General features: G+C 44.6%; 1 protein-coding gene and 2 long non-coding RNA genes across 4 annotated transcripts in view; all 3 read right to left on the bottom strand.

Annotated features, from left to right (window-relative positions):
• Positions 1 to 23,557, bottom strand: part of LOC118379433 (ankyrin-2-like) — a 60,508-nt gene that overhangs the window by 6,981 nt on the left and 29,970 nt on the right. Inside the window, exons 4-6 of the mRNA XM_052514494.1 lie at positions 17,435 to 19,558; positions 12,005 to 12,088; positions 7,238 to 7,372 (exon numbers count right to left, since the gene is read on the bottom strand). Of these exons, the coding sequence (XP_052370454.1) occupies positions 7,238 to 7,372; positions 12,005 to 12,088; positions 17,435 to 19,558 (2,343 nt within the window). The remainder of the gene's footprint in view (positions 1 to 7,237; positions 7,373 to 12,004; positions 12,089 to 17,434; positions 19,559 to 23,557) is intronic.
• LOC127927816 (uncharacterized) lies at positions 4,892 to 7,141 on the bottom strand. 2 transcript variants are annotated; one of them, XR_008129183.1, is made up of 3 exons: positions 5,950 to 7,141; positions 5,565 to 5,873; positions 4,892 to 5,182 (listed from the first exon to the last, which is right to left on the bottom strand). It is a non-coding gene; the product is annotated as an uncharacterized LOC127927816 (long non-coding RNA). The 2 variants fall into 2 exon arrangements; XR_008129182.1 differs by having other exon boundaries at positions 6,102 to 7,141.
• On the bottom strand, positions 12,163 to 13,468 carry LOC127927817 (uncharacterized). The gene is made up of 3 exons (XR_008129184.1): positions 13,422 to 13,468; positions 12,848 to 12,923; positions 12,163 to 12,581 (listed from the first exon to the last, which is right to left on the bottom strand). It is a non-coding gene; the product is annotated as an uncharacterized LOC127927817 (long non-coding RNA).

Raw genomic sequence — 23,557 nt, 5'->3', positions numbered from 1 at the left:
AACACACCAGGTTATAATCTGTTATGAACTACTCAAACACACCAGGTTATAATCTGTTATGAACTACTCAAACACACCAGGATATAATCTGTTATGAACTACTCAAACACACCAGGTTATAATCTGTTATGAACTACTCAAACACACCAGGTTATAATCTGTTATGAACTACTCAAACACACCAGGTTATAATCTGTTATGAACTACTCAAACACACCAGGTTATAATCTGTTATGAACTACTCAAACACACCAGGATATAATCTGTTATGAACTACTCAAACACACCAGGATATAATCTGTTATGAACTACTCAAACACACCAGGTTATAATCTCTTATATAATCTGAACTACTCAAACACACCAGGTTATAATCTGTTATGAACTACTCAAACACACCAGGTTATAATCTGTTATGAACTACTCAAACACACCAGGTTATAATCTGTTATGAACTACTCAAACACACCAGGTTATAATCTGTTATGAACTACTCAAACACACCAGGTTATAATCTGTTATGAACTACTCAAACACACCAGGTTATAATCTGTTATGAACTACTCAAACACACCAGGATATAATCTGTTATGAACTACTCAAACACACCAGGATATAATCTGTTATGAACTACACAAACACACCAGGATATAATCTGTTATAAACTACACAAACACACCAGGTTATAATCTGTTATGAACTACTCAAACACACCAGGATATAATATGTTATGAACTACTCAAACACACCAGGATATAATATGTTATGAACTACTCAAACACACCAGGTTATAATCTGTTATGAACTACTCAAACACACCAGGATATAATATGTTATGAACTACTCAAACACACCAGGATATAATCTGTTATGAACTACTCAAACACACCAGGTTATAATCTGTTATGAACTACTCAAACACACCAGGTTATAATATGTTATGAACTACTCAAACACACCAGGATATAATCTGCTATGAACTACTCAAACACACCAGGTTATAATCTGTTATGAACTACTCAAACACACCAGGTTATAATCTGTTATGAACTACTCAAACACACCAGGTTATAATCTGTTATGAACTACTCAAACACACCAGGATATAATCTGTTATGAACTACTCAAACACACCAGGATATAATCTGTTATGAACTACTCAAACACACCAGGATATAATCTGTTATGAACTACTCAAACACACCAGGATATAATCTGTTATGAACTACTCAAACACACCAGGATATAATCTGTTATGAACTACTCAAACACACCAGGTTATAATCTGTTATGAACTACTCAAACACACCAGGATATAATCTGTTATGAACTACTCAAACACACCAGGATATAATCTGTTATGAACTACTCAAACACACCAGGATATAATCTGTTATGAACTACTCAAACACACCAGGATATAATCTGTTATGAACTACTCAAACACACCAGGTTATAATCTGTTATGAACTACTCAAACACACCAGGATATAATCTGTTATGAACTACTCAAACACACCAGGTTATAATCTGTTATGAACTACTCAAACACACCAGGTTATAATCTGTTATGAACTACTCAAACACACCAGGATATAATCTGTTATGAACTACTCAAACACACCAGGTTATAATCTGTTCTGTTATGAACTACTCAAACACACCAGGTTATAATCTGAACTACTCAAACACACCAGGATATAATCTGTTAACTACTCAAACACACCAGGTTATAATCTGTTATGAACTACTCAAACACACCAGGATATAATCTGTTATGAACTACTCAAACACACCAGGATATAATCTGTTATGAACTACTCAAACACACCAGGATATAATCTGTTATGAACTACTCAAACACACCAGGTTATAATCTGTAATGAACTACTCAAACACACCAGGATATAATCTGTTATGAACTACACAAACACACCAGGTTATAATCTGTTATGAACTACTCAAACACACCAGGATATAATCTGTTATGAACTACTCAAACACACCAGGTTATAATCTGTTATGAACTACTCAAACACACCAGGATATAATCTGTTATGAACTACTCAAACACACCAGGATATAATCTGTTATGAACTACTCAAACACACCAGGTTATAATCTGTTATGAACTACTCAAACACACCAGGATATAATCTGTTATGAACTACTCAAACACACCAGGATATAATCTGTTATGAACTACTCAAACACACCAGGATATAATCTGTTATGAACTACTCAAACACACCAGGTTATAATCTGTTATGAACTACTCAAACACACCAGGTTATAATCTGTTATGAACTACTCAAACACACCAGGATATAATCTGTTATGAACTACTCAAACACACCAGGTTATAATCTGTTATGAACTACTCAAACACACCAGGATATAATCTGTTATGAACTACTCAAACACACCAGGATATAATCTGTTATGAACTACTCAAACACACCAGGTTATAATCTGTTATGAACTACTCAAACACACCAGGATATAATCTGTTATGAACTACTCAAACACACCAGGATATAATCTGTTATGAACTACTCAAACACAACAGGATATAATCTGTTATGAACTACTCAAACACACCAGGTTATAATCTGTTATGAACTACTCAAACACACCAGGTTATAATCTGTTATGAACTACTCAAACACAACAGGTTATAATCTGTTATGAACTACTCAAACACACCAGGTTATAATCTGTTATGAACTACACAAACACACCAGGATATAATCTGTTATGAACTACTCAAACACACCAGGTTATAATCTGTTATGAACTACTCAAACACACCAGGTTATAATCTGTTATGAACTACTCAAACACACCAGGTTATAATCTGTTATGAACTACTCAAACACACCAGGATATAATCTGTTATGAACTACTCAAACACACCAGGATATAATCTGTTATGAACTACTCAAACACACCAGGATATAATCTGTTATGAACTACTCAAACACACCAGGTTATAATCTGTTATGAACTACTCAAACACACCAGGTTATAATCTGTTATGAACTACTCAAACACACCAGGATATAATCTGTTATGAACTACTCAAACACACCAGGTTATAATCTGTTATGAACTACTCAAACACACCAGGTTATAATCTGTTATGAACTACTCAAACACACCAGGATATAATCTGTTATGAACTACACAAACACACCAGGATATAATCTGTTATGAACTACTCAAACACACCAGGATATAATCTGTTATGAACTACTCAAACACACCAGGTTATAATCTGTTATGAACTACTCAAACACACCAGGTTATAATCTGTTATGAACTACTCAAACACACCAGGTTATAATCTGTTATGAACTACTCAAACACACCAGGATATAATCTGTTATGAACTACTCAAACACACCAGGTTATAATCTGTTATGAACTACTCAAACACACCAGGTTATAATCTGTTATGAACTACTCAAACACACCAGGATATAATCTGTTATGAACTACTCAAACACACCAGGTTATAATCTGTTATGAACTACTCAAACACACCAGGATATAATCTGTTATGAACTACTCAAACACACCAGGCTATAATCTGTTATGAACTACTCAAACACACCAGGATATAATCTGTTATGAACTACTCAAACACACCAGGTTATAATCTGTTATGAACTACTCAAACACACCAGGTTATAATCTGTTATGAACTACTCAAACACACCAGGATATAATCTGTTATGAACTACTCAAACACACCAGGTTATAATCTGTTATGAACTACTCAAACACACCAGGTTATAATCTGTTATGAACTACTCAAACACACCAGGATATAATCTGTTATGAACTACTCAAACACACCAGGATATAATCTGTTATGAACTACTCAAACACACCAGGTTATAATCTGTTATGAACTACTCAAACACACCAGGTTATAATCTGTTATGAACTACTCAAACACACCAGGATATAATCTGTTATGAACTACTCAAACACACCAGGATATAATCTGTTATGAACTACTCAAACACACCAGGATATAATCTGTTATGAACTACTCAAACACACCAGGTTATAATCTGTTATGAACTACTCAAACACACCAGGTTATAATCTGTTATGAACTACTCAAACACACCAGGATATAATCTGTTATGAACTACTCAAACACACCAGGTTATAATCTGTTATGAACTACTCAAACACACCAGGTTATAATCTGTTATGAACTACTCAAACACACCAGGTTATAATCTGTTATGAACTACTCAAACACACCAGGTTATAATCTGTTATGAACTACTCAAACACACCAGGTTATAATCTGTTATGAACTACTCAAACACACCAGGTTATAATCTGTTATGAACTACTCAAACACACCAGGTTATAATCTGTTATGAACTACTCAAACACACCAGGTTATAATCTGTTATGAACTACTCAAACACACCAGGTTATAATCTGTTATGAACTACTCAAACACACCAGGGGGTTTCACGGTCTTTTTACTGTTGTTTTATTTCTTTACCTACCTAATGTTCACCTAATACCTTTTTTTACACTGTTGTTTAGAGCCTGTAAGTCAGCATTTCACTGTAAGGTCTACTACACCTGTTGTATTCAGCATATCACTGTGAGGTCTACTACACCTGTTGTATTCTGCATATCACTGTCAGGTCTACTACACCTGTTGTATTCAGCATTTCACTGTGAGGTCTACTACACCTGTTGTATTCAGCATTTCACTGTGAGGTCTACTACACCTGTTGTATTCAGCAGTTCACTGTAAGGTCTACTACACCTGTTGTATTCAGCATTTCACTGTGAGGTCTACTACACCTGTTGTATTCAGCAGTTCACTGTCATGTCTACTACACCTGTTGTATTCAGCATTTCACTGTCAGGTCTACTACACCTGTTGTATTCAGCATTTCACTGTGAGGTCTACTACACCTGTTGTATTCAGCATTTCACTGTGAGGTCTACTACACCTGTTGTATTCAGCATTTCACTGTCAGGTCTACTACACCTGTTGTATTCAGCATTTCACTGTGAGGTCTACTACACCTGTTGTATTCAGCATTTCACTGTGAGGTCTACTACACCTGTTGTATTCAGCATTTCACTGTAAGGTCTACTACACCTGTTGTATTCAGCATTTCACTGTAAGGTCTACCTACACCTGTTGTATTCAGCATTTCACTGTAAGGTCTACTACACCTGTTGTATTCAGCATTTCACTGTGAGGTCTACCTACACCTGTTGTATTCAGCATTTCACTGTGAGGTCTACTACACCTGTTGTATTCAGCATTTCACTGTGAGGTCTACTACACCTGTTGTATTCAGCATTTCACTGTAAGGTCTACTACACCTGTTGTATTCAGCATTTCACTGTGAGGTCTACTACACCTGTTGTATTCAGCATTTCACTGTGAGGTCTACTACACCTGTTGTATTCAGTATTTCACTGTGAGGTATACTACACCTGTTGTATTCAGCATTTCACTGTGAGGTCTACTACACCTGTTGTATTCAGCATTTCACTGTGAGGTCTACTACACCTGTTGTATTCAGTATTTCACTGTCAGGTCTACTACACCTGTTGTATTCAGCATTTCACTGTGAGGTCTACTACACCTGTTGTATTCAGCATTTCACTGTGAGGTCTACTACACCTGTTGTATTCAGCATTTCACTGTAAGGTCTACTACACCTGTTGTATTCAGCATTTCACTGTGAGGTCTACTACACCTGCTGTATTCAGCATTTCACTGTGAGGTCTACTACACCTGTTGTATTCAGCATTTCACTGTGAGGTCTACTACACCTGTTGTATTCAGCATTTCACTGTGAGGTCTACTACATCTGTTGTATTCAGCATTTCACTCTCAGGTCTACTACACCTGTTGTATTCAGCATTTCACTGTGAGGTCTACTACACCTGTTGTATTCAGCATTTCACTGTGAGGTCTACTACACCTGTTGTATTCAGCATTTCACTGTAAGGTCTACTACACCTGTTGTATTCAGCATTTCACTGTGAGGTCTACTACACCTGTTGTATTCAGCATTTCACTGTGAGGTCTACTACACCTGTTGTATTCAGCATTTCACTGTGAGGTCTACTACACCTGTTGTATTCAGCATTTCACTGTAAGGTCTACTACACCTGTTGTATTCAGCATTTCACTGTAAGGTCTACTACACCTGTTGTATTCAGCATTTCACTGTGAGGTCTACTACACCTGTTGTATTCAGCATTTCACTGTGAGGTCTACTACACCTGTTGTATTCAGCATTTCACTGTGAGGTCTACTACACCTGTTGTATTCAGCATTTCACTGTGAGGTCTACTACACCTGTTGTATTCAGCATTTCACTGTGAGGTCTACTACACCTGTTGTATTCAGCATTTCACTGTGAGGTCTACTACACCTGCTGTATTCAGCATTTCACTGTGAGGTCTACTACACCTGTTGTATTCAGCATTTCACTGTGAGGTCTACTACACCTGTTGTATTCAGCATTTCACTGTGAGGTCTACTACACCTGTTGTATTCAGCATTTCACTGTGAGGTCTACTACACCTGTTGTATTCAGCATTTCACTGTAAGGTCTACTACACCTGTTGTATTCAGCATTTCACTGTCAGGTCTACTACACCTGTTGTATTCAGCATTTCACTGTGAGGTCTACTACACCTGTTGTATTCAGCATTTCACTGTGAGGTCTAATACACCTGTTGTATTCAACATTTCACTGTAAGGTCTACTACACCTGTTGTATTCAGCATTTCACTGTAAGGTCTACTACACCTGTTGTATTCAGCATTTCACTGTGAGGTCTACTACACCTGTTGTATTCAGCATTTCACTGTGAGGTCTACTACACCTGTTGTATTCAGCATTTCACTGTGAGGTCTACTACACCTGTTGTATTCAGCATTTCACTGTGAGGTCTACTACACCTGTTGTATTCAGCATTTCACTGTGAGGTCTACTACACCTGTTGTATTCAGCATTTCACTGTGAGGTCTACTACACCTGTTATATTCAGCATTTCACTGTGAGGTCTACTACACCTGTTGTATTCAGCGCACGTGACAAATCAACTTTGATTTGATCTGGGCACAATTCTACTTCTATTAGCTGTTTATATAGGATTTTTTTTCTTTTTTTTTCGATCTGGTATTGACCCCAACCCTGCCAAACACATATACAGACCCTCACCTCTGAGAGATCTCTGTGGCTCCTCCTCTCGACCACTCTGGAGTATCCGTCTCCCTCCTCCCCCGGGGGGGCACCCCCCTCCTCCCTCTGCGACCCCTCACTCGACATCACCTGGCGGTTCACCTCACGAGTAACCTGGATGGAGAGGGCAGAGGGCAAAGGTCACAGAACAGGTTAGGGTAAGTCACACACACACACACACACACACACACACACACACGCACGCACGCACGCACGCACGCACGCACACACACACACACACACACACACACACACACACACACACACACACACACACACACACACACACACACACACACACACACACACACACACACACACACACACACATACAAACACACACACACACATACACTATACTGGGGACCCAAAGGCACATTTGTGTTTTTTGGCTTTTGAATTAACACACCTGGTTCTACGAACCAAATGCTTGATGAGTTGATGAGTAACATCAGGTGTGTGATCAGGTTTATGATCAGGTGTTTGATCAGGTGTGTGATCAGGTGTTTGATCAGGTGTGTGATCAGGTGTTTGATCAGGTGTGTGATCAGGTGTGTGATCAGGTGTGTGATCAGGTTCATGATCAGGTGTGGGATCAGGTGTGTGATCAGGTGTGTGATCAGGTGTGTGATCAGGTGTGGGATCAGGTGTGTGATCAGGTGTGGGATCAGGTGTGTGATCAGGTTTGTGATCAGGTGTGTGATCAGGTTTATGATCAGGTGTGGGATCAGGTGTGTGATCAGGTTTATGATCAGGTGTGGGATCAGGTGTGGGATCAGGTGTGTGATCAGGTTTATGATCAGGTGTGGGATCAGGTTTATGATCAGGTGTGTGATCAGGCGTGTGGTCAGGCGTATGATCAGGTGTGTGATCAGGTGTGAGATCAGGTGTGTGATCAGGTGTGTGATCAGGTGTGTGATCAGGTGTTTGATCAGGTGTGTGATCAGGTGTGGGATCAGGTGTGTGATCAGGTGTGGGATCAGGTGTGTGATCAGGCGTGTGGTCAGGCGTATGATCAGGTGTGTGATCAGGTGTGAGATCAGGTGTGTGATCAGGTGTGTGATCAGGTGTGTGATCAGGTGTGTGATCAGGTGTGTGATCAGGTGTGGGATCAGGTGTATGATCAGGTGTGGGATCAGGTGTGTGATCAGGCGTGTGATCAGGCATGTGATCAGGTGTGTGATCAGGTGTGTGATCAGGTGTGGGGCAAAAAAAACTAAATGTGCACCACTTTGGGTCCCCAGGACCAGTGGGAGAACAAGTACCCAGTTTTCATACTTGAGTAAAAGAAAAGATAGAAAATGCCTCAAAAGAAGTGAAAGTCACCCAGTAAAATGCTACTTGAGTAAAAGTCTAAAAGTTTTTGGTTTTAAATAATACTTAGGTATCAAAAGTAGTTTCAAATACTTTATATTAAGCAAAATATAATAATCTTGTTTTTGTTTAATTTACGGATAGCCAGGGGCGCACTCCAACACTCAGACATAATTTTCAAACTAAGCATGTTTGTTTAGAAAGTCCATCAGACCAGAGGCATTAGGAACGACCAGGGATGTTCTCTGTTTAGAGAGTCCATCAGACCAGAGGCATTAGGAACGACCAGGGATATTCTCTGTTTAGAGAGTCCATCAGACCAGAGGCATTAGGAACGACCAGGGATGTTCTCTGTTTAGAAAGTCCATCAGACCAGAGGCATTAGGAACGACCAGGGATATTCTCTGTTTAGAGAGTCCTCCAGACCAGAGGCATTAGGAACGACCAGGGATGTTCTCTGTTTAGAGAGTCCTCCAGACCAGAGGCATTAGGAACGACCAGGGATATTCTCTGTTTAGAGAGTCCATCAGACCAGAGGCATTAGGAACGACCAGGGATGTTCTCTGTTTAGAGGGTCCTCCAGACCAGAGGCATTAGGAACGACCAGGGATGTTCTCTGTTTAGAGGGTCCTCCAGACCAGAGGCATTAGGAACGACCAGGGATATTCTCTGTTTAGAGAGTCCATCAGACCAGAGGCATTAGGAACGACCAGGGATGTTCTCTGTTTAGAGAGTCCATCAGACCAGAGGCATTAGGAACGACCAGGGATATTCTCTGTTTAGAGAGTCCATCAGACCAGAGGCATTAGGAACGACCAGGGATATTCTCTGTTTAGAAAGTCCATCAGACCAGAGGCATTAGGAACGACCAGGGATATTCTCTGTTTAGAGAGTCCATCAGACCAGAGGCATTAGGAACGACCAGGGATATTCTCTGTTTAGAGAGTCCATCAGACCAGAGGCATTAGGAACGACCAGGGATATTCTCTGTTTAGAGAGTCCATCAGACCAGAAGCATTAGGAACGACCAGGGATATTCTCTGTTTAGAGAGTCCATCAGACCAGAGGCATTAGGAACGACCAGGGATGTTCTCTGTTTAGAGAGTCCATCAGACCAGAGGCATTAGGAACTCTTGACCAGGGATGTTCTCTGTTTAGATAAGTCCATCAGACCAGAGGCATTAGGAACGACCAGGGATATTCTCTGTTTAGAGAGTCCATCAGACCAGAGGCATTAGGAACGACCAGGGATATTCTCTGTTTAGAGAAAAGTCCATCAGACCAGAGGCATTAGGAACGACCAGGGATATTCTCTGTTTTTTAGAGTCCTCCAGACCAGAGGCATTAGGAACGACCAGGGATATTCTCTGTTTAGAGAGTCCATCAGACCAGAGGCATTAGGAACGACCAGGGATATTCTCTGTTTAGAGAGTCCTCCAGACCAGAGGCATTAGGAACGACCAGGGATATTCTCTGTTTAGAGAGTCCATCAGACCAGAGGCATTAGGAACGACCAGGGATATTCTCTGTTTAGAGAGTCCTCCAGACCAGAGGCATTAGGAACGACCAGGGATGTTCTCTGTTTAGAGAGTCCTCCAGACCAGAGGCATTAGGAACGACCAGGGATATTCTCTGTTTAGAGAGTCCATCAGACCAGAGGCATTAGGAACGACCGGGGATATTCTCTGTTTAGAGAGTCCATCAGACCAGAGGCATTAGGAACGACCAGGGATATTCTCTGTTTAGAGAGTCCTCCAGACCAGAGGCATTAGGAACGACCAGGGATGTTCTCTGTTTAGAGAGTCCATCAGACCAGAGGCATTAGGAACGACCAGGGATATTCTCTGTTTAGAGAGTCCATCAGACCAGAGGCATTAGGAATGACCAGGGATGTTCTCTGTTTAGAGAGTCCTCCAGACCAGAGGCATTAGGAACGACCAGGGATATTCTCTGTTTAGAGAGTCCTCCAGACCAGAGGCATTAGGAACGACCAGGGATATTCTCTGTTTAGAGAGTCCATCAGACCAGAGGCATTAGGAACTACCAGGGATATTCTCTGTTTAGAAAATCCTCCAGACCAGAGGCATTAGGAACGACCAGGGATATTCTCTGTTTAGAGAGTCCTCCAGACCAGAGGCATTAGGAACGACCAGGGATATTCTCTGTTTAGAGAGTCCATCAGACCAGAGGCATTAGGAACTACCAGGGATATTCTCTGTTTAGAAAATCCTCCAGACCAGAGGCATTAGGAACGACCAGGGATGTTCTCTGTTTAGAGAGTCCTCCAGACCAGAGGCATTAGGAATGACCAGGGATATTCTCTGTTTAGAGAGTCCATCAGACCAGAGGCATTAGGAACGACCAGGGATATTCTCTGTTTAGAGAGTCCATCAGACCAGAGGCATTAGGAACGACCAGGGATATTCTCTGTTTAGAGAGTCCATCAGACCAGAGGCATTAGGAACGACCAGGGATGTTCTCTGTTTAGAGAGTCCATCAGACCAGAGGCATTAGGAACGACCAGGGATGTTCTCTGTTTAGAGAGTCCTCCAGACCAGAGGCATTAGGAACGACCAGGGATATTCTCTGTTTAGAGAGTCCATCAGACCAGAGGCATTAGGAACGACCAGGGATATTCTCTGTTTAGAGAGTCCATTAGACCAGAGGCATTAGGAACGACCAGGGATGTTCTCTGTTTAGAGAGTCCATCAGACCAGAGGCATTAGGAACGACCAGGGATATTCTCTGTTTAGAGAGTCCATCAGACCAGAGGCATTAGGAACGACCAGGGATATTCTCTGTTTAGAGAGTCCATCAGACCAGAGGCATTAGGAATGACCAGGGATATTCTCTGTTTAGAGAGTCCATCAGACCAGAGGCATTAGGAATGACCAGGGATGTTCTCTCTTTAGAGGGTCCTCCAGACCAGAGGCATTAGGAATGACCAGGGATGTTCTCTCTTTAGAGGGTCCTCCAGACCAGAGGCATTAGGAACGACCAGGGATGTTCTCTGTTTAGAGAGTCCATCAGACCAGAGGCATTAGGAACGACCAGGGATGTTCTCTGTTTAGAGAGTCCTCCAGACCAGAGGCAGTAGGAACGACCAGGGATGTTCTCTTGATAAGTGTGTGAATTGGACCATTGTTCTGTCCTACTAAACATTCAAAATGTAACGAGTACTTTTGGGTGTCAGGGAAAATGGATGGGAGTAAAAAGTACATTATTTTCTTTAGGAACGTAGTGAAGTAAAAGTTGTCAAAAAATATAAATAGTAAAGTAAAGATACACCAAAAAAAAACGACTTAAGTAGTACTTTAAAATATTTTTTATTTGAGTTCTTCACACCACTGCCCAGGAATAGGATTGGGAAACACTGATGTAATGAATGAATGACAGGAACCAAACATTGTCTTCATTTCCATGTATGCTTACCTTTCTGACCACCGTGTGTCCATGTTGATCTGTGTAGTGCTCCTCTGTCACAGTCTGGGGAGGGATGTCTGTCATCTCACCCTGCTGTAGAGGGAGACAGACACACAGTCAGCACTGAGGCCTGTTATTACATTGATTCACCACATGGGGCACTGAGACCTGTTATTACACTGATTCACCACAGGGGGCACTGAGGCCTGTTGTTACACCGATTCACCACAGGGGGCGCTGAGGCCTGTCATTACACTGATTCACCACAGGGGGCGCTGAGGCCTGTTGTTACACCGATTCACCACAGGGGGCGCTGAGGCTTGTTATTACACTGATTCACCACAGGGGGCGCTGAGGCCTGTTGTTACACCGATTCATCACAGGGGGCGCTGAGGCCTGTTATTACACTGATTCACCACAGGGGGCGCTGAGGCCTGTTATTACACTGATTCACCACAGGGGGCGCTGAGGCCTGTTATTACACTGATTCACCACAGGGGGCGCTGATGCCTGTTATTACACTGATTCACCACAGGGGGCGCTGAGGCCTGTTATTACACTGATTCACCACAGGGGGCGCTGAGGCCTGTTATTACACTGATTCACCACAGGGGGCACTGAGACCTGTTATTACACTGATTCACCACAGGGGGCACTGAGGCCTGTTATTACACTGATTCACCACAGGGGGCGCTGATGCCTGTTATTACACTGATTCACCACAGGGGGCGCTGATGCCTGTTGTTACACTGATTCACCACAGGGGGCACTGAGGCCTGTTATTACACTGATTCACCACAGGGGGCGCTGAGGCCTGTTATTACACTGATTCACCACAGGGGGCACTGGGACCTGTTATTACACTGATTCACCACAGGGGGCGCTGAGGCCTGTTATTACACTGATTCACCACAGGGGGCGCTGAGGCCTGTTATTACACTGATTCACCACAGGGGGCACTGGGACCTGTTATTACACTGATTCACCACAGGGGGGCGCTGAGGCCTGTTATTACACTGATTCACCACAGGGGGCGCTGAGGCCTGTTATTACACTGATTCACCACAGGGGGCGCTGAGGCATGTTATTACACTGATTCACCACAGGGGGGCGCTGAGGCATGTTATTACACTGATTCACCACAGGGGGGCGCTGATGCCTGTTATTACACTGATTCACCACAGGGGGCGCTGAGGCCTGTTATTACACTGATTCACCACAGGGGGCACTGGGACCTGTTATTACACTGATTCACCACATGGGGCACTGGGACCTGTCATTACACTGATTCACCACATGGGGCACTGGGACCTGTCATTACACTGATTCACCACATGGGGCGCTGAGGCCTGTTATTACACTGATTCACCACAGGGGGCGCTGAGACCTGTTGTTACACTGATTCACCACAGGGGGGCACTGAGACCTGTTATTACACTGATTCACCACAGGGGGCGCTGAGACCTGTTGTTACACTGATTCACAACAGGGGGCGCCGTTCCCTATGTAGTGTATATGCCACCCATAGATGTCCCCTATAGGCCCTAGTCTAAAGTAGCACACTACATAGGGCATAGGGTTCCATTTGGGACCCACAGGAGACTGCACGGGTCGCATTCATGAGGAAGCACAACAGGAAAGCGTTTTAAAACGTTTTGCAACGGAAAATGAAAATTAGCGGGGTTTTTTCCATTTCCACACAGCATACCCAACCCAACACAGCATCTCAGCACAGCATCTCAACACAGCATCCTTACACAGCATCCCAACACAGCATACCCAACCCAACACAGCATACCCAACCCAACACAGCATCCCAACACAGCATCCCAACACAGCATCTCAGCACAGCATACCCAACCCAACACAGCATACCCAACCCAACACAGCATACCCAACCCAACACAGCATCCCAACACAGCATCCCAACACAGCATCTCAGCACAGCATACCCAAACCCAACACAGCATACCCAACCCAACACAGCATACCCAACCCAACACAGCATCCCAACACAGCATCCCAACACAGCATCTCAGCACAGCATACCCAAACCCAACACAGCATCCTTACACAGCATCTCAACACAGCATCCTTACACAGCATTTCAACACAGCATCTCAACACAGCATCTCAACACAGCATCCTTACACAGCATCTCAACACAGCATCCTTACACAGCATCTCAACACAGCATCCTTACACAGCATCTCAACACAGCATCTCAACACAGCATCCCAACACAGCATCTCAGCACAGCATCTCAACACAGCATCCTTACACAGCATTTCAACACAGCATCCTTACACAGCATCTCAGCACAGCATCTCAACACAGCATCCTTACACAGCATTTCAACACAGCATCCTTACACAGCATTTCAACACAGCATTTCAACACAGCATAAATGAAACAAAGAGATTGTTACAACACAAGTAAGACTCCAGTGTGAAAAAGTTAAATATACACAAAATACACACATCACTGGGTCAGATATAAGAATTCACCTGGCAACCCTCATTACGTACACCTGGCAACCCTCATTACGCACACCTGGCAGCCCTCATTACGCACACCTGGCAGCCCTCATTATGCACACCTGGCAACCCTCATTACCCACACCTGGTAACCCTCATTACGCACACCTGGCAACCCTCATTACGCACACCTGGCAACCCTCATTACACACACCTGGCAACCCTCAACACCTGGCAGCCCTCATTACGCACACCTGGCAACCCTCATTACACATACCTGGCAGCCCTCAATACGCACACCTGGCAGCCCTCATTACGCACACCTGGCAACCCTCATTACACACACCTGCCTACCCTCATTACACACACCTGGCAACCCTCAATACGCACACCTGGCAGCCCTCATTACGCACACCTGGCAACCCTCATTACACACACCTGGCAACCCTCAATACGCACACCTGGCAACCCTCAATACGCACACCTGGCAGCCCTCATTACGCACACCTGGCAACCCTCATTACACACACCTGGCAAACCTCATTACGCACACCTGGCAGCCCTCATTACGCACACCTGGCAACCCTCATTACGCAACACCTGGCAACCCATTCATGGCAACCCTCATTACGCACACCTGGCAACCCTCATTACGCACACCTGGCAACCCTCATTACACACACCTGGCAGCCCTCATTACGCACACCTGGCAGCCCTCATTACGCACACCTGGCAACCCTCATTACACACACCTGGCAACCCTCATTACGTACACCTGGCAACCCTCATTACACACACCTGGCAGCCCTCATTACGCACACCTGGCAGCCCTCATTACGCACTCCTGGCAACCCTCATTACACACACCTGGTAACTCTCATTACGTACACCTGCACCCCATCATGAGGAAAACCTGGACTCCATCACTACCCTGATTACTCCCCCATTTATCCAGCACTCCCTAGCATCACTCTTCAGGCAGTATTGGTTCTGTTTCCTTTGTCAGATGTTTCTCTTGTTTTGTATCGTTCTGCATTATTCTTAAACTCACTAACTGCACCTGCTTTCTGAATTCCCTGCGTTGACGTTACAGTAACTGGATGCAAACCAGCTACCCAGCAGACATCATCACGGCTCAGTGGCACTGTTCTTTCCTATGATGACATCATGCGAGAGGAATTCTGTTTAAAATATGAATTAAAGGCGTTTCAAATCCCATCCCCGGAGTTAAAGCATTCATTCAGTCTGAAGCAGGAGATAAGGGGGTTAGAACAGGAGATAAGGGGTTAGAGCAGGAGATAAGGGGGTTAGAGGAGGAGATAAGGGTTAGAGCAGGAGATAAGGGGTTAGAGCAGGAGATAAGGGGTTAGAGCAGGAGATAAGGGGTTAGAGCAGGAGATAAGGGGTTAGAACAGGAGATAAGGGGTTAGAGCAGGAGATAAGGGGGTTAGAGGAGGAGATAAGGGGTTAGAGCAGGAGATAAGGGGTTAGAACAGGAGATAAGGGGTTAGAGCAGGAGATAAGGGGGTTAGAGGAGGAGATAAGGGTTAGAGCAGGAGATAAGGGGTTAGAGGAGGAGATAAGGGGTTAGAGCAGGAGATAAGGGGTTAGAGTATGAGATAAGGGGTTAGAGCAGGAGATAAGGGTTAGAGCAGGAGATAAGGGGGGTAGAGGAGGAGATAAGGGGTTAGAGCAGGAGATAAGGGGTTAGAGAAGGAGATAAGGGGGTTAGAGGAGGAGATAAGGGGTTAGAGGAGGAGATAAGGGGTTAGAGCAGGAGATAAGGGTTAGAGCAGGAGATAAGGGGTTAGAGCAGGAGATAAGGGGTTAGAGGAGGAGATAAGGGGTTAGAGGAGGAGATAAGGGGTTAGAGCAGGAGATAAGGGGTTAGAGGAGGAGATAAGGGGTTAGAGCAGGAGATAAGGGGTTAGAGGAGGAGATAAGGGGTTAGAGCAGGAGATAAGGGTTAGAGCAGGAGATAAGGGGTTAGAGCAGGAGATAAGGGGTTAGAGGAGGAGATAAGGGATTAGAGCAGGAGATAAGGGATTAGAGGAGGAGATAAGGGGTTAGAGCAGGAGATAAGGGTTAGAGGAGGAGATAGGGGGATTAGAGCAGGAGATAGGGGTTAGAGCAGGAGATAAGGGGTTAGAGGAGGAGATAAGGGGTTAGAGCAGGAGATAAGGGGTTAGAGGAGGAGATAAGGGGTTAGAGCAGGAGATAAGGGGTTAGAGCAGGAGATAAGGGGTTAGAGCAGGAGATAAGGGGTTAGAGGAGGAGATAAGGGGTTAGAGCAGGAGATAAGGGTTAGAGCAGGAGATAAGGGGTTAGAGCAGGAGATAAGGGGTTAGAGCAGGAGATAAGGGGTTAGAGGAGGAGATAAGGGGTTAGAGGAGGAGATAGGGGGTTAGAGCAGGAGATAAGGGGGTTAGAGGAGGAGATAAGGGGTTAAAGGAGGAGATAAGGGGTTAGAGGAGGAGATAAGGGGTTAGAGCAGGAGATAAGGGGGGTAGAGCAGGAGATAAGGGGGGTAGAGGAGGATATAAGGGGTTAGAGCAGGAGATAGGGGGTTAGAGGAGGATATAAGGGGTTAGAGCAGGAGATAAGGGGTTAGAGCAGGAGATAAGGGGTTAGAGGAGGAGATAATGGGTTAGAGGAGGAGATAAGGGGTTAGAGGAGGAGATAAGGGGTTAGAGCAGGAGATAAGGGGTTAGAGCAGGAGATAAGGGGTTAGAGGAGGAGATAATGGGTTAGAGGAGGAGATAAGGGGTTAGAGGAGGAGATAAGGGGTTAGAGGAGGATACAAGGGGTTAGAGCAGGAGATAAGGGGTTAGAGCAGGAGATAAGGGGGTAGAGCAGGAGATAGGGGGTTAGAGGAGGATATAAGGGGTTAGAGCAGGAGCTAGGGGGTCAGAGCAGGAGATGGTTAAGAATGGCGGGAGGATTTTCTCAACAGTCATCTCACCCTGTCCAGGGAGTCATCATCATCTGCTGATCTGAGAGGAGGAAGCTCCTGAGGAGCCTGGTAAAAGGCTGAGTCGTCTCTGTGTGTGCCGGGAGATTGGGCCAGCTCTTCGCTCTCTTCCTTGATGTCATCATAAGGTGCGTCGTCATAATCCTCACTCCCTGAGGACAGCAGGACTCCACGTTCGTGTTTGCGCACTGCGGAGCAAACCGGAAGTGCCGTCGGCTTCTGGTACTTTATCCCCAGGGCTCCTGAATGGGAAGCTTGTCCTTGGGTTTGGCCAACCCCTGAACTTTCCCTCTTCTTCAGTTCGTCAGGTTCCATCTCGGAGAAGTCGGAGACTCCATGTTTGCAGTCAAAGTAAGTCTCCGGGTCAGAGTCTTCGTATAAGTGCATTGTTGTGCTGCCTCGTATGATTTCTGCGTAGGCCGGAGGATTGGGTTTGTGGATAGAGGAGGATGCCTCAGCATACTCAGGAGGGAGGCTGAACTCCATGGAGAACTCTTCATCATGGGCTGATGCTGTAACCTCTGGAACGGGTTGGGCTGATACCATCTCTGCCCTGGGTTCTACTGGACCAGGCTGGGCTGACACCATCTCTGCCCTGGGTTCTACTGGATCAGGCTGGGCTGACACCATCTCTGCCATGGGATCTACTGGACCGGGCCGGGAGACATGGGACTTTACCTCAACAGGGGTGACTGGAGGACTGAACTCTTCCTCTATGGGGGTGACTGGATTCTCTGATGGTTGCTCACTGGTATTTGGCTTGAGCTCTTCAGAGAGCATGTTGAGGTACCTAGGACTCTGGTAAGGGATCAACTCCTCGAAGCTGAAGTGCCCGGAGACGGTGACGGTCTCTGGAGTCTGTGGAGTCACGTCAGAGAGCGAGTGGTGCGACTGCTCATCGTATTCAAGGGTTTCAGGGGGAGTGCTATCCCATAAATGTGACACAACTTCTGGGGTAGTGCTCATGCATGTTTCATCTACCAATTGGCTGGGCTTTAATCCCCCAGATTCGCACAATACTTTGCTTTGTTCAATAGATGCCTTTTTGACTGCAGCTTGAATGCTTGATGTTTCTTTGGAGTTGTCATATTCTTCACCAACTGTCTCCAGGTCCTGCCGTGGGAGACTGATTCGATGTTCTTCTACAGTTGAAGGTTCGGTAAAAAGAGCAGCATCCTCATGTTCGAGTGACTGGAACTTTTGAGACGGAACAATTGATTCTGATGACAGTTCTAGAACTTTATGGCATGGTTCTGGAGATTCCGGTGTTCCGACAGATTTGGTAGCAGCTGTGGGGCTATCCAATGGTATGGAACCGGTGAGATCTGATTTGTCTGCTCTGTGTGTTTGCAGGTACTCCAAGTGGCTGCAAACCGGATCAGCTGTAACTTGGCTAGGCTCTGGGAAGGTCTTGATTAGATCTGCGGTCACCCCAAATACCTCCGGATCAGTTTCATTGGACAGGGAGAGATCGGTCGGCACTGAGACCATTACACTTATTTCAGCTGGCTCCCATGTGATCTGAATAGGGGATGAGGGACTTGGACTAGAGATCTCTTCCTCACCCTCAGTGGGATATCCGTCGGATTCTGGCAAGAGTTCCTCAAACTCAACATAAGGTTGTAGATCTTCAAGACCCCCTTCGCTGGTTTCCGAAAGAGGTGAGTCCAGTGGTTCTAGAGTTTCTGGTCGGAATTCCCGTTTGATTTCTTCAAATTCCGACAGCAGCTGATCAAGCTGGGTGGGCGCCCCTGACTCCGGGGGTGCTTCTAGATTGCTCGCTGACGATTGTGCTTCATCACCTTGGCTGTCTTCGGCGTTGTGGCTGAAAAGGTCTGGTAACACTGGACTGGTTTTGGAAGAAGAGGACTCCTTGTTCAGATTCAATGGTTTTTCTGGACTTTCTGGCGATACCCTCATCTTCTCGGGGGGCATTGTCATTTCAGGGGATAACGGACTGAATACAAAGGCATTTGGAATCTGGAGATCTGGAGTTACAGATTGGGTTTCAGACATGAGTGTTTTGTTTGAGATAGGTCTATTAGTAGATGGCTGGTCCAAAGCTAATACATGTTTGGGTTCCGACAGATTCTCCATGGAAGATCCTGCTGAAACCTGGATGAGAATGATGGAATGGAGGGGAAAAAATGATAAATGAGTTTGTGATGGAGGTGGGGTTTCAAAATTCCGGTAACTTTCCCCTAAAAATTCCCAGGTGTTCCAGAACCCCGGGTTGGAAGAATTCTAAGAATCATCCAAGAATCCTCCAATCCACGATTAGGTCATTTTGGTAAAGTTACTGGAATTTATCAACCTCAATGATGAATGATTAATGTTGTTGAGGAAACTATAAGTATGAAAAAAGGAACAATACATGTGCATGCAAGCAACAAGGTTCCATCATGACATCATGTATTTCAAATGAACATTCCAATGAATTAATGAAATTACCAAAAATGATGAGCCAAACCAATAGACCTATAGTATTGTCACACTGTACATGCATTACCTGCATGTACTCGGAAGTACTGTACTTCTAGTAGCAGTACAACACATAGAAGCAGTTCAGCAGTACTCATTTGATTAGGACACGGCCTTGTTGTCAAATACAACTCCTTATATCGAAATGCGATGGGTACATTTCTTATATGAATTCTCCGAAAGCCTTCTCTCCAGGACAACATTCTCTGAAATGCAGGAATACCTACCAAATGTAGGAAAGACACAGTCAAGCCAATCAACTGCCAGCCCTACTAAGCTCCAAGGCAATCAACTGCCAGCCCTACTAAGCTCCAAGGCAATCAACTGTTAACCAGATTAAGCTCCAAGGCAATCAACTGTCAACCCTACTAAACTCCAAGGAAATCTTTCAATGTAAGACATGACAACTGTTGTTTTTTTCTGCTGTGAATAATTGCACCATCATGCAGTATCAGCCCATCTCTGAAATGTTGTCCTACTAAACTGAAATCTTTCCCTTTGTAGTGACTTATGTTGTTTTTTCTTTGAATAAATGCCATCATGAGCCCTATGGCACCCTATTCCCTTTGTAGTGCACTACTTTTAACCAGGGTCCTCTGGCACCCTATTCCCTTCGTAGTGCACTACTTTTAACCAGGGCCCTATGGCACCCTATTCCTTCGTAGTGCACTACTTTTAACCAGGGCCCTATGGCACCCTATTCCCTTCGTAGTGCACTACTTTTAACCAGAGCCTGCACATCTCTGGTCAAAAGTAGGTCACTACAGAAGGGAATAAAGTTACATCAGCCATTTTTAGCTTGAGGACACACCATGTGACAGGAAGGAAGTCCATGGCGTTGAGACTAAACGTGTCTCACTACTGTTCATTAGTTGCCTTTCTGAGACACTTCCTGCATTGCTGATGCAAACATGCCTTAGCAGGAGTGTCAAGCTCCTACAGCTATGCGTCAAAACACATTAGTGAAAGCTTGAGCCGAAGGGTCCTACACAAACGCATGCGAACTACGCACTACACACTTCCAGCATTCATTGTTTTTAGAAAGCGTCACGGCATTCCCTGCTGACGGAGAATGTGCCGTGGTCTTACCAACGGCGCAGAAACTCGGCTGTCTTCCGCTTTTCTCATCGGCTTTCTTTTCAGGTGCTTGCTTGTCTCGTCAATCTTGGGTTGAGCTTCGCTTCCTTTCAACGTAGGGACATTCTTGTGTTCTTTTCTTTGGATTGACTTACGACTTGCTTGAGGTCTGTTGTGAACTGCCTCCTCCGCCCTGACAGCAGCAACAGGAGATCCCAGATTTTGTTCGTCAGATGGCACGTGACTCGACTGAGAGGATGCTTGGTGAGGTCTGTGAGTCTCTACATCATCTACATCTACATCCTCTACGGGTGCTCTGTGGCTGTCTGGGGAGGAGGCCCTACAAAAAAACGCTTCCACTGCTCGGTGGGTTTGGCAAACAACTGGGAAAACTAAACTAAAAGGGGCATCTATTAATTCCGGGGGTTGTTTTAAGCGTGCTCTTTCAACTCTCATTTCAGGTTCATGTTCAGTGGAAACCTGGTCTGTTGGAGGAGAACGTTGACCGTCACCCTGAGTTAAAACAGTATCTGTATTGGAACAGATGGAGTCAGGAGAACAGGTTCTGGTCGCACAGAACAAGTCCTCCAGACCAAACTCATCCCAGTCTGATATCACAGATTCAGGTGTCCAACACTTCTCTCCTGTTGACATGACAACAACAGACAGACCAGGTCCATATTGGAGGACAGGTGAGTCAGGAGAGAGGTCCTCTTGTGATGCAATGGATTCAGGGGAGGACGGTTTTAAATCTAACTCTGAAAACCAGTCTTCGACAAATGACAGGCTCTCTCCAGATGTTGAATCTGGTGTCATTGGTCTGTCTTGGCTCATATCTTTGTCTGACTCATCTACTAATCTCATTCCATCTTCCGATATATATGATTCAGGTGAATCTGCTCTGTCTTCAGCAAACAGTTCCTCAAGACATGACTCAGAGAATTCAATATCTGAAGTTTCTGATTGAGGTGACGAAGCTCGATCACCAGTGGGAGCCAAATAACAGTGGCAATATTGAGGCATGAAGTGAGGAACTGGAGAGTCAGGAGAGAGAGGCCTGTACTCATCAAATGAAACAACAGACTCCGGTGAAGATGGCCTCATGTCAGTAAAGAAGTGGTTAAGATATAAAAGGACTCCATCCCTGTCTGAACCGAGTGACTCAGCCGAAATAGTTTTGTACTCAGGAAGGGACGACGACTGGATGAACTCCCATTCAGCTAAGACAGGGGAAGAGGTTCTAATTTCTGTCTCTACTGGCTGGGATATTAGCAAATGAGGTTCGTGCAAAGTTTCTGTGACTCTCTGGTCAGTGACACGAGGGACTGTTAGCAAGGACCCCTCTTGTACCGTCTCCTCCTCTGCTGGACAAGCAGAATGACAAGAGGAGGCTGGTTCTTCAACACTAACTGGCCTCAAGTCCTCACCAGATCGATGCGGTCGATCCAGGGCTTTTCTAACCTTTCTGTCTCCTGCATATTCAAAAACACCTGTCTTACTCAAATAAGTGTCACCTTGGTACGCTGGGTCAAATGTATGGGCCATTAGCGTGGAGGGAACTGCCTTATAAACTAGTCTATATTCTGGAGTTGATGTTTTTCCTTGAGAGAATTCATAAATAGGCTGAGATTCAGAATCCTCCATTTCTGTAGATTTGCTTGTTTCTGCAGCATCTAACTCATCTAGTGACGTCATGGGTTCTGCAGAGGAGGGCCGTAACTCTGAAAGCCAGTACTGAACGAAAGAACGAGCGTACTCATCTTCAGGTGGCAGAGGACTGGATTTAGTGAGCGTCTCGTCTACATGTTCATATTCACCTTCTGATATAAATGATTCAGGTGAATCTGCTCTGTCCTCAGCAAACGATTCATCAAGACAGAACTCAGATAATTCAATATCTGATGTTACTGATTCAGGTGATGAAGACCTATCAGCAGGGAATAACCCATAATAATCACAATATTGATGTAAGAACTGGGGAATTGGAGAGTCAGGAGAGAGAGGCCTGTACTCATCAAATGATGTTACAGATTCAGGTGAAGATGGTCTAGACTCAGCAAACAAGAGCTCAAGGAAGGTATAACCACCTTCTGAAGTTACTGATTCTGGTGTCAAGGTTCTGAACTTTCTAAAAAACTGTTCAATTGACTCTCTGAATTCACTATCAGCCAAAAATGAATCAGGAGAATCCGGTCTGTGTTCAGGAATCAGTTCATCGAGATATAATTCACAGTATTCAACGTCTGACGTTACCGACTGAGGTGACGAAGACCTATCGCCAGGGAGTTCGACATAATTATCACAACATTGATGCATGAACTGGGGAATAGGAGAGTCTAGAGAGAGAGGCCTACGCTCATCAAGTGATGCAACAGAGGCTGGTGAGTTTGGCCTTAACTCAGTAGACCAATCATTCAAAAAAGACCGAATCTCTTCTGCTGTTATTGACTGTGGTGCGACCGGCCTGTCCAGGACAAGTTCTTTGTCCTGCAGACGCTCCTTTGCATGTTCAAAAACACCTGATTTATTCAAGTATCTTTCACCTTGGTACGCCGG

This window comes from Oncorhynchus keta, unplaced genomic scaffold (assembly GCF_023373465.1).
Source record: "Oncorhynchus keta strain PuntledgeMale-10-30-2019 unplaced genomic scaffold, Oket_V2 Un_scaffold_17821_pilon_pilon, whole genome shotgun sequence".
Lineage (NCBI taxonomy): Eukaryota > Metazoa > Chordata > Actinopteri > Salmoniformes > Salmonidae > Oncorhynchus > Oncorhynchus keta.
This window is presented reverse-complemented; position numbering and strand designations above follow the sequence as displayed.